We start from the raw sequence: 16,646 nt of genomic DNA, 5'->3' as shown, positions 1-16,646 counted from the left end.
CGGTCCTTGAAGAAGGAGGCCATCTGGGTTGTGCATTTTTGGAACTGGTCCTCCTGGGAGCAGATGCGGCGGAGTCGAAGGAATTCCAGTCTGACCTATCACCCTCACCTTGACCTCTTTCCACCTATCACATTTCCGACGCCCCTCTCCCAAGTCCCTCCTCCCTACCTTTTATCTTAGCCTGCTGGACAAACTTTCCCCATTCCTGAAGAAGGGCTTATGCCCGAAACATCGATTCTCCTGTTCCCTGGATGCTGCCTGACCTGCTGCGCTTTTCCAGCAACACATTTCCAGCTAGGGTAGTACTTATGCAATCTATGTACCAATATACATGCCACAAATGTTCCTGATGGCTTGAAGACCCCAAGCAAAATCTCTAGTTATAAACTTTCACTAAAACATCAAAATAAATTTCTCATATATAAGTATTATTTTCTTCTGAGATGGGAGAGCACATTGAAGGAATTAAAGCATTGACTTTCTCTCCCTTTAATCGCACTCTAGTTCCGCATATTCATTCCCTGTTGTAATCCAATGTGATAATCAAATCTTACCCCATCCTCTTTGACTTTTTTGGCATCGTCCAGTTTTTTCTTCTTACTTTCAGGCATTAGATCATCAAGCCAGCTTAGCTCACGCTTCAGAAAGCAAAGGTCCATCAATTTTCTAACAAAAACTAGAGCTAATACCTGCAATATATCATCAGAGATCAGGTTAAGAAATATTGAGGGCATGCACATAGCAGTTGAAAAAGGTTCATTGTTAACAATTAAATTTAATACATATACTAAAACAAAAGTACACAATTCCTTTCTCACAAGGCAGACCTTCACTTTTGTCATTTTTCCCCAGTTGTTAAAAGGAGAAATGCAGTTTACTGCTTTGCCACATAATGCTACATAGAAGTGGCATATATAATGGGTATCACAATCCTTGTTACATTATCTGTTGCTCAATTGGATCAGTATTCCAGCACACACAAAATCTAGTTACCACAGAAGACCAATGTTAATATTTACATTAGTATTTTTCATCAATAAAATTCATAAATACCAGTAATTATAAACAATAAACAGTATTAAAATTCAATGTTAGCATATACTAATATCTGAGGTTGAAAGACCTAATGACATAAGAGAAATTCTTCATTCTTTTTGTAATTCTTTTGCATTTTTCGTTCAAATGTACAGAAATACAGAATTCTGCAAGTATTTATGGGAGATTGTTCACTCCAATATACAATGACCAACCATCCTGCTAGCTAGGCACAAATTAGTGAGCAAGAGGCACTTAATATGTGAAAAAAATGCATTTTTCACAAATCCAGCAGTGAAACAAGAAAGTTGTCCAGAATATATGGTAGAAAACTAAAATGCCCCACAAACTCTTAAATGCATGTAGGTGTGCCAAATTAGCCTGTTTGGAGTCAGGAAATAGTGTATTAAGTAAAATTACATTCAATGCAGGAAGAGATCGCATGAATGAGGAGTTGTGCGTCCACCATATTTGGTTTGAAGTGATGCTGTGAGGCCTTAAGTGAAAGGTTAACAATTATTTTTAATATGAGATCCTAAACAAAGTTGCAGCTATGAAGAAATATATACAAGATCAGCAACATTCAGAAGACTCAATAAAGAAACAGAAATAGGCCATTCAGCCCTGAGCTTGTTCTGCCATTCAATTAGATCATGACTGATCTATGACCTAATTCCATATACCCGTCTTTGCCCCATTTTCCTTATCATTCTTTGGATATAAATCTAAGATATAAAGCTTACAAGTAATCTAGCATAATTTGTTAGTTGTGGAAGAGAGATCCAAACTTCTACTACCATTTCTGTGTTGGGGTGTTTACTAAGGTGTTTATTAATGTCACTCCTGAAAGATCAGACTCTAAGTTTTAGACTGTGCCACTTAGTTCTGGACTCCCTTATCTACCCTATCTATTCAGTTTTAAAAACTTCAATCAATTGATCCATTTATCTTTTAAATTCCAGACAATACAGCCATAGTTTGTGTAACCTCTGAGAATATAACTCTGGGAATCCAGGTATCATTCTGATAATTCCACATTGCACTCTCTTCCTAGGACAGAGTGGACTAGTTGTACCGAAAGGTCTGTTTCCAAGCTATATGACTCTCTGACTCTCCCTAATGTATGGTACCCAGAACTGCTCATAAGATTTTAGGTATGGTTTTATGAGATATTTGCATAGGTACAACATACTTTTACCCTTTAATGTACTCTAGGTCTCTAGCTCAAAAGGCCAGCATTCCTTTAGATTTTAAAAATTATTTTCTGTACCTGTTCATGGTATCCTTAGCATTCTGTAAGGGCATGAAAAGGATGGACTTCATGGTTGGACAAGTAGTTCAATATAGTAGTGAACATCTTGTGTTAAAGGGGAGCCATTATTGTCCATCCCTGAAAATGTTCTAGAAAGATTAAGTTTGGAAGGGCTCCAGTTGAAACAGATAGAGGAAAGAAACTCCCAAGAGTGGATCCATGCTCCCTCAGGTAGTTTGAGGAGACTTTGATAAGAAACGAGGCAACAAGAAAGAATATGGAGCCATCCTGTTTGATTGGTACTTGTTACTTAATGATCTTATGATTTTGCTGCATGACTAATGTGTTATATATCTAGTCTTATTCTCTAACTAAACTCTATATATTCATCATAATGGTTGCTGTCAACCCTGCAAATTGAATCCCTACAGTAGGTGATCGAAAGATACAAATACTAAAGGAATTTATCAGTGATCTTGAGGAGCAGACACAAGGTAGGTCTTAGAGCATGGGTGACCAAAGAGTAATGTTAATGGCTAAAGAAGGGAAGCCTGATACAAGGGGAAGGTCCAGCATGTTGAAGGAACCTGCTGCTTTTGTTTATGATTTGCAACAAAGGATACCACTTTTCAAATTAAGGATGACCTGTTAGTATTAATGTGTCATCCTTGCACTGCATGCTGATTATAATAGTATTGTTAAAGTATGAAAATGTTAAATTAGATTCTGTTAATAACATAATGGGTGCTATGACGAAAGAAAGTGTGACACAACCAGTGGCTACTTAGGGGAACTGCGAAGGAGACCTCAATGGTGCGGAAATTGCACAAAGGATCTTCTTAATGCTGGCACTCATGATAAAATCAAAAGACCATGAGCTGTAGTAGCAGACGTAAATCATTCAGCCCATTAAGTCTGCTCTGCCATTCAAAGAAATCATGGCTGATTTGATCATCATTTGATAATCCTCAAAACCACTTTCCTGCATTTTCATTTAATGATTAAATGCTGTCTGTCTCAGTCTTGAATATGTTTAATGAGCCAGCCTTGATAGCCCCCTGCCGTAAAGGATTCTACAGATTCACTACCTTCTGAGGGAAGAAATTCTTCCTTATCTCTGTCTTAAATGAACAGCTCTATATTCTGAGATTATGTCTGGTACTACACTTTAGAAAGGATATTCTGCTTCGAGACTGTTCCAGAAGGTGAAACAACCTCTCTGCATCAACCCTATCAAGTTCCCTCAGAATCTTCTACAATTCATACAGTCCTAGAATCACACAGCACAAAATGAGACTCTTCAGTCCAACCAGTCCATGCCAAACATAATCCCAAACTAATCTAGTCCCACCTGCCTGCTCCTGGCCCATATCCCTCTAAACCTTTCCTGTACATGTATCTAATTCTGCTACTACATCTACAGTTAAACATTGTAATTGTACCCGTATTCACCACTTCCTCAGGAAGTTCATTCCATACGTGAATCACCCTCTGTGTAAAACATTTGCCTCTCATGTCTTTTTAAAATCTCTCTCACCTTAAAAATGTGCCCCCCCGTCTTGAAATCCCCCATCTGAGGGAAAAGACAACTAGGATTAACTCTCTCATTATTTTATAAACTTCTATCAAGTCACCTTTAAAAATCCTATGCTTATGATTTTGCTGCATGACTAATGTGTTATATATCTAGTCTTATTCTCTAACTAAATTCTATATACTCATCATAATGGTTGCTGTCAACTCTGCAAATTGAATCCCTACAGTAGGTGATCGAAAGATACAAATGTTAAAGGAATTTATCAGTGATCTTGAGGAACAGCCTATCCAGCTTTTCCTTATAATGAAAACGTTCCATACCGAGCAACATCCTGGTGAATCTCTTCTGAACCCTCTCCAGCTTAATAATATCCTTCCTGTAACTGGACGGCCAGAATTGCACACAGTACTCCAGAAGAGGCCTCATCAATGTCCTGTACAACCTCAACATGACATCCCCAACTCCTATACTCAAAGGTCTGAGCAAAGAAGGCAAGTGTGCCAGATGCCTTTTTTAAACACCCTGTTTATATGTGAAAGAATTATGTACCTGAACCCCAAGGTCACTCTGTCCTACAATATTACCATTACTTGTATAAGCCCTACCCTGTTTGTTGTACCAAAATGCAATACCTCGCATTTCTCCAGATTGAACTCCATCTGCCATTTTTCAACCCATTGACCCATTTGATCAAGATCCCTTTGTAATCTTAGAAAACCTTCTTCACTGTCTCCTATGCTACCAATTTTGGTGTCGTCCATAAACCTACTAACCATGCCTTCTATATTCTCATTCAAATCATTTATGAAAATGACAAACAAAAGAGGACCCAGGACTGATCCCTGTGGAACATCACTTGTCACAGGCCTCCAGTCCGAAATGCAACCCTCCACCACCACTCTCTGTCTCCTGCCATTAAGCCAATTATGTATCTAATTGGCAAGCTCACCCTGAATCTCATGTAACCTAATTTGACTAATTAGTCCATCATGCAGAACCTTGTCAAAGGTTTTACTAAACTCCAAATAAACAACATCTACTGCACTGCCATCATCAATCTTAATGGTAACTTCGTCAAAAAACTCAATCAAGTTTGTGAGACACGATTTTCCTTGCACAAAACCATGCTGACTATCCATAACAATTTTTGTCTCTCTAAATACCCATAAATCCTATTTTTTATAATCACCTCCAATAATTCACCCATAGCTGAAGTCAGACTCACAAGTGTATAGTTCCCTGGTTTCTCCTTACAACCTTTCTTAAACAAACATACAACATTAGGCACCCTCTAGTCATCAGGCATTTCACGTAGTTACAGATTATGCAAATATTCTGCAAGGGGGTCTCACAATTTCCTCCCTTACTTCCCACAATGTTCTGGTTTCAATAAAGTCTCCTCTCATTCTGCTAAACTCCAATGAATACAGGCCCAACCTACTCAACCTCTCCCCCAAAAACATTCCTCCATACCCAGGATCAGCCTAGTGAACCTTCTCTGGACTGCCTCCAATCCTACTATATATTTCCTTAGTTAAGGGGGCTAAAACTGTTCACAGTATTCAAGGCATAATCTAAGTAATACTTTGTATAGTTTTAGCATGATTTCCTATTTTCATATCCCATTCCCTTAGAAATAAAGCACTTCCCAATCACCTACTAAACTCGTACGATATATTTTTGCAATTTATGCACAAGGACCCCCAAATCTCTCCATATTGCAGTTTTCTGCAGTCTTCCTACATTTAAATAATATTTAGTTCCTGTAAACTTCCTGCCAAAACACATAACCTCACATTTCCCCATATTACACTTTTGCCCCACTTTAGTCTGTCTGCATCCCTCCATAGACTTTGCCATCCTCACCACCTTCCTTCTTGTCATCCACAAACTTGGCTATAGTATATTTCCTGATCTGAGTCATTAATATATATTATAAATAATTGTGGTTTCATTGATCCCTGTGGCACTCCACTAGTAACAGGTTTCCAACCTGAAATTGCCTCCCACTCCTGCCTTATTCCAACTTTCTGCCTTGTATTAGTTAGCTAGTCTTCTATCCATGTTAATATACTACCCACAACACCTTGGGCTTTTATCTTATGAGTAGCCTTACAGTGATACCTTAGCAAATGCCTTTTGGAAATTCAAATATACTGCATCTTTTGGTTTCCCTTTATCTATCCCTGCTTTGTTACGTCTTTAAAGAATTTTGGTTAAATTGGTCAGGCATGATTTCCCCGTCAAGAAGCCATGCAGACTGTTCTTGATAGTATAATGTATTACCAAGTGTTCTGCTTTTACATTGTTTATAATAGACTAATATTTTTCCAATGGCAGATTTTAAGCTAAGTGGACATTTTTGTCTCTTTCTTTTTTGGATAAAGGTGCCACATTAACAGTTTTCCAATTCTCTGGGGCTTTTCCAGAATCTCGGGATAGGATTACTACCAGGTCATCCACTATCTATACAGCTACAGCCCCATTCATTCCCCTCATGTTCTTTTTTGTCTGATGATAGATTTTCTATTTATTTTCTTTTCCCCTTTAGCCCTTTGATGATTTAATATTTTTGGAATGCTATTACTGCCTTCTACCATGGAATGCTATTAGTGTCTTCTTTATTCAACTCCTCTGCCATTTTTTGGTTTCCCATTATTATTTTTCCAGCCTCGTTCTCTCAGGGGCCTCTGTCTATTTTGGCCCCTCTCTTCCCTTTTTATACATTTAAAGATGTTCTTGCTGTCTGTTTTTATATCACATGCCAGTTTACCCTCAAAGTTTATTATCTTCCTTTTTTGTTGTCATCTTTTGTTGGCTTTTAAAACTTTACTAATCCTCTGGCTTACCGTTAATCTTTGCTGCATTGTATATTTTTCTTTCAATTTATCTTGAACTTTCTTGGTTATTCATCATTGGTTTACCCCTTTCCTAGAATCCTTTATCCCTGGAATATATCTTTGTTGTGAATCATAAACTTTTTTTTAAACACCTACCATTGTTGATAAACTGTCTTTTCTGCTCAACCCCTTTTCCTAATCCACTCCAGATGTCTGTGTCCTCATTTCTTTATAAATATCCTTTTTAAAGTTTAGCACAGTTGTTCCTAACCCAAGCTTCTCACTCTCAAACTAAATGCTAAAATATACCATGTTATGGCCACTGTTTTCTCAGTGATCTTTTACTCTGAGATCATTTATTAAAACTTCTTAAGTAGACATTACTTGATCCAAAATAGCCTGACCCCTGGTTGGATCCACAGCATATTGTTCTAGAAAACTGTCCTGAATACACCCTGTCAATTTTTGCTCATGGCTATCTTTGCCAACTTGACTTTCCCAATCTATGAATCTGGTCACCCTGCTATAGAAAAGGTATTATTAAATTGGAGATGTTTCAGAAAAGATGGACCAGAATGTTGCCAAGACTGCATGGTTTGAGATACAAGAGGTGGCTGGATAGGCTGGGTATCTTTTCACTGGAGTATAAGAAGTTGAGGGGTGACCTTATAGAGGTTTATAAAATCATGAGGGACAAAGACAAGGTGAAAAACAAAGATGTTTTCCCTAGAGTGGGGGAGTTCCAAACTAGAAGGCATATTTTTAAGGTGAGAGGAAATAGATTCAAAAGGGACCTAAGATACAAACCTTTCACACAGAGAATGGTTCATGTGTGGAATGAACTGCCAGAGGGAGAGGTAGATGAAGGTACAGTTAAAACATTTAAAAGACATTTTGACGGGTACATGAATAGAAAAGGTTTGGAGGGCTATGGGCCAAACGCAGGAAAATGGGATTAATTGAGTTTGGGAAATTTGGATGGCACAGACAAACTGGACTGAAGGGTCTGTTTCCATGCTGTATGGCTCTATGACTATTAAATTCATCCAACATGAATATACTGCCTTTTTTACATGCCCTCATTATCACCTGATTTATTCTCTGTTTGAAAGTATCCTACCATTAGAGGGCCTATAGACTACATTCACCAATGTCTTCTTCCCCTCATTATCTCTTATCTGCACCCATATGGATTCTACATCTTCTGATCCAAGATCATTTCTTGCTATTGTACTTATTATGTCTCATTCTAACAACGCTACCCCACCAACATTTCCTTCTTATTTGTCCTTTCAAAAAATGATGTTGACTTCAATGCACTTGAGACAAGTATCAATGAAAGAACAGAGAACTTATTGCAGTACAGTAATCTGTGCTGAACAGATCAGTGGTCTCAGTTACAGAATGTAGCTTGCAGGCAAGACATCATTGCAAGTGCACAGAAATGGCAGGTGTGCCATAACAGTCCCAGCGTGCATCACAGGAACAGATGATGCATTTAAAAGCTACAAAATATGAGTGCAGAACAGCTTATTCCTGGTATAGATAAAGATTCCTCCAGATCACTGGTAAGTGGAATTAAAGGCCATTGAAAAATCTGGAAATGTGCAAGGGTTGTCAATTACCAGTTTATCCTTAAAGCAGATATTTGCCTAATGTCATGCATAATACAGGCATTTCATATTAAGAATTTCAGTCAATGTTTTTGAAAATTGGACACAAGCTGTTAAAATGGCTGCCACAAATCATGCAACCTTTGGCACTTAGACCAGACAGTATCAAGTCTCAGGAAAATGCCTAATTAAATGTAGACATAGTGAGGGTACCTGTGGAATTCACATGTTATTGTTTAAGAATGGGTCAAAACACAGACTATGAAGTTGACAGACTCCCTGCCTCAATGTTTCATACTGAACAAAAGGGAACGTTGAAACTTCTGAACCCTACTCAGTCTTGTTTGGATGGGGAGGCCATTATGATTGGTCGCTGTCACCTTCCCATTGCATCACAATGCCTCCCCATCCAATCCGGACTGGGTAGGCCTCAGAAGGGCTAATACACAACAGGGGATGTGGATTCAACTTGAACTTGTAAAAGGCCACTTGATAAGAAGGCTGATCTTTCAGATGGAAAAAAAAATGGCAAATTGCTGTTTGCAGGTAGATCCAGCAATCCATCAGTTGTTAGCCAGTCTGAGAACTAGACTTTGAAATGAGCTGCTAGAGTACTTAGTCTGATACAGTTTCAAAGTTAACCTAAAAACCAACCTCCGAGATAATCAACTCCAAGAAACCTCACAACCTGCTGTAACCTTTTATTTTACAAGACTCTCTTTTCAACTTTAAAGCATCAAATCCATTCAAGAAATCACAGGTCTGCCAAGTGGGAGACCAGAGATCAAATATCAATAACTGTAATCTGTAACTATTCAGGTGTGTATGTCTGTGCAAATGGCCATGCATGATACAGAATGTGCCATAGCATTAACTTGCAGCAAGTGCAAGAGTATAAATAACCTTTAGTTTTAAACTTAAGATCGGTTGCTGCTGGATTATTTAGTTGCAATACACACTCTAAAGTTAAGAAAAAGCACATTACTTTCCATACAAAACATACTTATTAAGGTTAGTAAGCAGCACATAAACACTGTCTGTGACAAAAGGAATAGTACATGAGCTAGTTCAAGTTACTCTAGTTTACAATACATGAGAAGAAAGTGGAGCACATGGATCATATTTACTGCAAGTACTATTAGGCAAATCAAAAAAAAGTCACTCAAATCTTGAAATAAGTCTTTTAATATATGCAGTAGAAATCCAAAACACACGAAATATGTCAAGACAATACAAACATGACAGGGTTAAAGGGGAAAATTACACAAAGCAGGAGATGCTCATGAACAAATCTGACCTGGTCTGCTAAAAAAATCTTTCAGCTTCTTTCTTAGGATAAATCATCATGCTTTATGACATAGCAGTCTCTATTGTTGCATGGCTGATTTTGTGATGATAATTGCTGCATCCTGTGGCCTATGGCTTATTGTTGCTACTCAGATATTGTTACAGTGAAACCTTTATCCTTGGAGAGATGTGTGCTACATGTCACACACGAAATGGACTGGAAATCTTCTCTATTGCAAAGGCACTCATAATTGGTCAAAATGTCTGATACCTTGCTGGAGTTCCCTCCTCTGAATTTTACTCATTATAGTTCTGCTCTATCAAGGAAAGCATACAAATGTAATGAACCATGGTTGCACTATAATCGGCTGAAATGTACAAGTCAAGTGCTCCTTGGAAAAGGTCAACAGAATGATTTTTTTAGTCAATGATTCCATGTTCATCGAGTAACAACGCTTCCTCTCAATTAAAGTGCAAAATTATGTACAAGCACACAAGCATCCACATGTAAAGTTTATGATTCTATGTCTCCTAGGAAAATTGAAATACACTTGTGTGTTGCTGCTCATTGTCAAGGTTTATAGGTATATGCATGGTGAAATGGAGCAATTGTCACTTGTTTTATTAAATTAGTTAATACATCAGTATTTGATGTAAACAAATGAAAGGCTCTGTGGCACACTAGTTGAGTGTGATGTAGAGTTCCCCTGTGGCTGATAGTATAGTACAGACGTTGGACTGTGTCTACATGTCTATTCTTTGAAGATGGTACATCTTAGTGGCAGCCTTTCACTGAGCCATGGTCTGCATGGGCTTTCATCTGCTGAGATTTAGGGAGCCTATGATCGCACAGTTTATCCACTTACGTGGAATATTGGCAGTGGTAATCTCTTATGCCCACAGTTCCCTCTATTTGCTTACCTATATGATAATTTGATCTCCACCCATGTAATTAAACATTTCAAACAAAAACTTCTTTCTCTACTGAGATTATTATTTTCTGTAGATCCAAAGAAAGAACTGGTACTTGTATTACGCCGCTCATGACCTCAGAATATCCCAAAGCATTTGACAAACAATCGATTACTTTTGAAGCAGAAATGTAGGAAACACAGCAACTAATTAGCGCACAGTAAATTCTCATAAACAGCAATTTAATCATGACCAGGGCATCTGTTTTTATTAAATATTAAAATATTGTTGATTGAGGGTTAATTATTTCCTAATGACTAGGGATAATGTCCAGTTCTCTATGAGAGAGCAGACAAGATCTCTGTTTAATGTGCCATCTGAAAACATTACTACTAACAGCGCAGCACTCCCTTAGTACTGCACTGGAGCATCAGCTTCGATTTTTATGCTCATAAATTTTATATTGTACATGATAAGTGGAAGATCGAAAGTGAGGGCTTTAATTTGCATGACTCGTTTTAGCTCTAGAAAAGTTAAAAACAGCATTATGTTGGCAACATTCATAAACTATTGTAAGAGCTTCACTGGAAGTTCTGAAAATGCATTAAAAAGAAATCAAAATTGCCTGGTTGATGCTTGCTTTATTTAGATATATCAACCTAAATGCACATAATGGAGCAACATTATGTTCAGAGTTCCCAATCTCCTTGAACAATTCAGAAAAGTGAAGAAGGGGAAAATTTACAGAACCTGTAGCAAGCTCATTTTTATGTATTTCCTGATAGGAGGTTAAAGGGCAACGTTGCCCACTGTTGGGCAGAAGCCGATATGTATCTCAAAGAGACCTAAAGGAAGGTAGGAAGAGGAAAATAACTTTAAAATCAAATAAACAGTGCAAAAAAAACCAAAATTTTACCATCATAGGAAAGACAATTGCCGCAGGTGAGGCTTTGATGACCCACAGCAGGACCAGACAGGTGAGCTGTATGAGTGTAAAAAGGTGAACTTTGCGCAGAGGCACATGACGCAGGTAGATAAAATCTGGTTGGTGCTTGGCTGGCATCGCAAATAGTTGCAGACGATCAAAGAACTGGAAAAAGCAAGATTTAATAATTAAAAGGGTTGGTAACTTTCAAAAGATCAGGCTCATCCATAGTATTCATTACAAAATTATATTGTGTTAAATTTGTGAAACCATTATCAGCCAAAGGAAAGATTTTTGAATTAAGATAATAAAGTAAGCAACAAACATCTTCAGGTGTAATGCAGTTTGCATCTTTCCAAAATTGTTGTGTGAGGGGAGGAGAAAAAGAAGTTAATATAAATGGGTACTAAAATATGTGTCACTCAATTTTGGGAATATATTATACTGAAACACGTTTGATACCTGAAAAAAAAGTCCAGTTTGTCTGCTTGCCTTTTTGCTTCTAAATGAAACCAACCGGTAATTTACTCTTTTACACAGTAGAAGTAAATTCATAATGCCTTTTCTAACAATGCTGAATATAATGTATGAAGAAAATGAGACTTTGTTTAATTTTCTATTTGAAATGATGTCTCTAAATTTGCTAAATTATGCAAAGCATATTAACAATTGAAATTCTACAATTATGAAACTCAACATTAAATAGCACAAAATTGTTTACTTGTTTGACAAAGCAGTTAAAATATTTGGGTTCCAGAGAAAATAATGAATATACAGTATATTTTCTTCATAGTATTAAATACTACTGTATTACAAATTTCATATGGCGAGTATAATTCTGCTACATGTTGCAGTGGAAAGTCTGTTTTCTGAATGTACTCCTCACCTGAATTCCTTTCAGTGATGAGACCCCCATGTAAAGAAAGACTCCATAAAGCACTGGCATCGGAATGAACTGTGAATACAAAGTGATTGCAAGTGTCACAAATGAAACTGGCACATATTGCTGGTCCACTCAATCAATGTTTCTCCTGATGTGACTTTCCCCTCTACTGTACAAAATGATTTTACAAACAGTATTGGTTACTGGTAATTCAATGCCAAGACTAATTTGTAACTATAGTAATTTTTTACAGCTTAAAAGGAAGCCATAGCTTGCTGCACATGACAACATATGTGACAACTATTCATAGAATCCCAAAACTGTGGAAGCAGGCCATTGGCCCACCAAATCCATACTGACCCTATGAGGAGCATCTTATCCAGACTTACACTGCCACCCTATGCCTGTAAAGCTGCATTTCCCACGCATCTCTGGACACTATGGGTAATTTAACATGGCCATCCACTTAACCTGCAAATCTTTGGACTGTGGGAGGAAACCGGAGGACCCGGAAGTAGCCCACACAGACCATAAGACATGGGAGCAGAGATCAGGCCATTCAGCACAGGGAGAATGTGCAAACTCCATACAGACAGTCACCCGAAGCTGGAATCGAACCCAGGTCCGTAGTGCTGTGAGGCAGCAGTGCTAACCACTGATCCTCCATGCGATCTCTGTTGGTGTGCAATAAATTCAAACTGATTTTTCCATTCTCTCTTCCAGCAAAATGTGTTCCCCTTCACTCAGCAACTTTCCTAATAGTACATTCAAGGGAAAGATAATGGCATAGTAATGTCACTCGACTTGTAATCCAGAGGCCCAGGCTAATGTTCCAGGGGCATGGATACAAATGTCACTGCTGCAGCTGGTGGAATTTAAAGTTAAATCATAAATCTGGAGTTGAACATTGAAACTATCATTGATAGGTTGTTCAGGGTTTCAGAAGGATAGAGAGAAAGGAAAAGGAGGTGTTGTAGCTTTGTTAGTAAAGGATACATCAGTGCTGTAGTGAGAAATAATTTTGGCACTGGAGATCAAGACAAATAGGTAGAAATAAGAAATAGCAAAAGAAACAAGTCCCTAGTAGGCATAATCTATACGTCCCCTCAGTAGATCCACAGTAGAACACAGTATAAACCAGGAAATAATGGAGGCTTGTACAAAAGTTAGAAATAATTGTGACTGATTTTAATATGCTTAATTAAATTGGGAAGTATTGTCTCGATGGAAAGCTCAGAGTGTATTAGAGATTGATTCTTGGAACAAAGATCTAGAATTGTTTAATGAGATGGGATTAATTAATGATCTCATAGTAAAGGATCTTCTAGGAACAGTGATCACAGCAGACTGGAAAGGGCAATAAATTTGATCCCACATTAGTGTTCTGATATTAAACAGATATATGAGGACAGATTTGGACCTAGTGGATCTGGTAGAAAGACTAAAAGGTAGGATAGTTGATGAATAGTGGCAGACACTGCCATTCAGTTGCTCCCAATGAAATTATATTCCAGCTGGGAAGAAAGATTGTAAGGGTGATAAAGCATCCACGTCTAAGCAAGGAAGTTAAAGATACCATAAAGGCAAAAACCAAGGCATACCATATTGCAAAGGTCAGGCTAGAGGCGGGAGGATTTGGAATCTTTTAAAGACCAACAAAGGCCTACTAAAAACGTAATAAAAATAATGATGGTTAATTATGAAAGATAACTAATGCAAAACATAAAAATGGACAGCAAATGTTTCTGTAAGTACATAAAAAGAGAATAGCTGAAGTGAATGTTGAATGTAAACTCAATAGGCTGAAGTGTCTCATCTACTGACCCATCTACAAACAGCCTCCCTTGCTGTTTCAACAAAGCAGCACTGTAAACATGACTTACAACGAGTTTTTTCAAAAGTGCAGCATTCCTTTCACAATCCTTGGTTTAAAATAGTCCTTTTCCTTTTTCAGTCCACAATGAATAATACTGAAAGATAAAGCAATGCAGTCTTTGTATAAGGATTTGATTAGCTGACTTGATCAGTGTTCTGGGACCGGAGAATATGACTACAAGTGAGTCAGCTAAAGGGCAGGATCACAGAAGCCTTGGCCTTTGTAATTGTCCAACAGGTTTGAGGATTTTTTAGTTTGTCTGAGGTGAGAATGAAGGCTGCAGGATGGATGAGCAAACTGAGCATGCCGCAGTGGTACAAGAAGCCATTCAACAGGAGTGAGTAAGGAGAAATGTTGTGTAGTAGGGGATGGTATAGCGAGGGAGATTGATTCTCTGCAGCAAAGAACCTGAGTCCAGATGGCTGTGTCGCTTGTCTGGTCTCAAGGATTGGCATATCTGTTCAGGGTTGGAGAGGAACTTGCAGTGTTATAGAGGTCTACAGCTCAGTAAAAAAGGCCCTTTGGCCAATCATGTCTAGTCAAAAACAAGTACCCAACTGTTCTAAGTCCATTTTCCAATTCCTGGCCCATAGCCTTGTTTGCTTCAGGATCACAAGTGCATGTCTAAATATTTCCTAAAGGTTATGAGAGTTTCTCCCTCTATCACGCTTACAGATAGTGAGTTCCAGATCTACAACACCGTCAGGGTGAAAGACATTTTCTTCATATTCCCCTCTAAACCTCTTGCCCCTTATCATAGACCTATGTACCCCATCATTGATCCCTCCACCATTGGGAAAAAATTCATTCTTTCTAACTTACCTATGCCCCTCATAATTTTGTTCATCTCAATCATGTCCTTCCCCTCAGTCTCCTCTGCTCCAAGGAAAACTCCAACCCCAGTCTGTCTAAACTCTCTTCATAACTGAAACTCTCCAGCCCAGGCAACATCCTGGTAAGTCTACCCTGCTCCCTCTCCAGTGCCAACACATCCCTCCTATCATGTGGATTCCAGAACTGCACACAATGCTCTAGCTGTGGCCTAAACAATATTTGTATATAGTTCCGGCATAGCCTCCCTCTGCTTAAACTCTATGCTTTGGCTAATAAGAGCAAATATCCATAATGCTTTCTTAACCAGTTTCTTAACAATTTAAGGGACCAGTGGATATGCACACCAAGGTACCTCCGACCCTCAGTGATTCTGAGGGCTCAACGTGTACTTCCATGACTTGTTTGTCCTGCCCAAGTTCATTGCCTCATGCTGATTGGGACTGAATTCCATTTGCCACTGACCAGCCATCTATATCCTAATGTCAGCTAAAGTTATCCTCCTCACTATTTACGATCCTATCAATTTCCATATCATCCACAAAATCACTGATCAATGCTCCTACCATCAAGTCTAAATTATTTATATATACCACAAACAGCAAGAGCCCCAACACTGATGCCTGTGAAACCCCACTGGACACAAAAACACACCTTGACCATCACTCTCTGCTTCCTGCCACTCCACCAATTCTGGATCAATTAGCCAAATTTCTTTGAATCCCATGGGCTTTACCTTCACTACCAGTCTCTCATGTGGGACCTTATTAAAAACAAACATTGCTGAAGTCCAAGTAGACATCAAATGGATTGTCCTCAGATACACACCCAGTCACCTCTGAAAAATTCAATCAAGTTGGTCAGACATGATCTCCCATTAACAAAACAATGCTAATTGTTCTTGATTGATCCCCATCTCTCCAAATACAGATTAATTCCATCCCTCAGAATTGCTTCCAATACCTTCCCCATCACTGACGTTAAACCGAATGGCTTGAAGTTTCCTGGCTTATCCCTTCCTCCCTTCTTGCATGATCTTAGCACATTGACTGTCTTCCAGTCCTCTGGCACCTCTCCTGTGATGAGAGAGGAATTGTAAATCAGTGTGCCTTGCTCATCAGCCTGGGTTACATTTCATGAGGTCCAGTTGGCGGATCCAGTCGTCATGGTCTATGTAGGCACCAATGACATTGGTGGGAAACTAAGAAGCAGGGCCTCAAAGGTCATAATCTCTGGATTATTACCTGAACCGCATGCAAATTTCTTTATGGAAAATCAGATTAAAGAAATGAATGCTTGGCTCAAAACTGGTGAGAGAGGTGGATTCCAGTTCATAGAGGACTGGCATCAATACTGGGGAAAGTGCAATCTGTATTAATTGGATCATGTCCACCTAAACTGTATTGGTGATTTTGCTGAAGTATAATTAGGGATGGAGGAAGAATTTTAAATTAAGCAGTGGAGATAGGGGGAAGCAACTCCACAGAGGCCAATATCCTGTGACCAAGTCACCCTCTGTTTATCATGGAGAGTCCTTGACATTGATCCACTTCTGCAGAGCCAGGGCTCAGACTGAACAGAACCTGTGATACTCCAGTTTATATTTGTCAGCCAGGTCTCCCTGATTGGACCAGATTAACAGCCTCAATCAGGGA

General features: G+C 38.6%; 1 protein-coding gene across 3 annotated transcripts in view; it reads right to left on the bottom strand.

The window, feature by feature from the left end:
- Window positions 1–16,646, bottom strand: part of LOC122543353 (electroneutral sodium bicarbonate exchanger 1-like) — a 449,950-nt gene that overhangs the window by 26,082 nt on the left and 407,222 nt on the right. For all 3 annotated transcript variants that reach the window (XM_087985536.1, XM_087985538.1, XM_087985537.1), the window contains exons 20-22: window positions 12,288–12,356; window positions 11,393–11,566; window positions 555–689 (exon numbers count right to left, since the gene is read on the bottom strand). In XM_087985536.1, the coding sequence (XP_087841662.1) occupies window positions 555–689; window positions 11,393–11,566; window positions 12,288–12,356 (378 nt within the window). The remainder of the gene's footprint in view (window positions 1–554; window positions 690–11,392; window positions 11,567–12,287; window positions 12,357–16,646) is intronic.

This window comes from Chiloscyllium plagiosum, unplaced genomic scaffold (genome assembly GCF_037043375.1).
Source record: "Chiloscyllium plagiosum isolate Xiang-an unplaced genomic scaffold, Cpla_swu_hap1 HiC_scaffold_53X, whole genome shotgun sequence".
Classification (NCBI taxonomy): domain Eukaryota; kingdom Metazoa; phylum Chordata; class Chondrichthyes; order Orectolobiformes; family Hemiscylliidae; genus Chiloscyllium; species Chiloscyllium plagiosum.
Note: the sequence above shows the minus strand (reverse complement) of the source record. Positions and strands in the feature narration are given on the sequence as shown.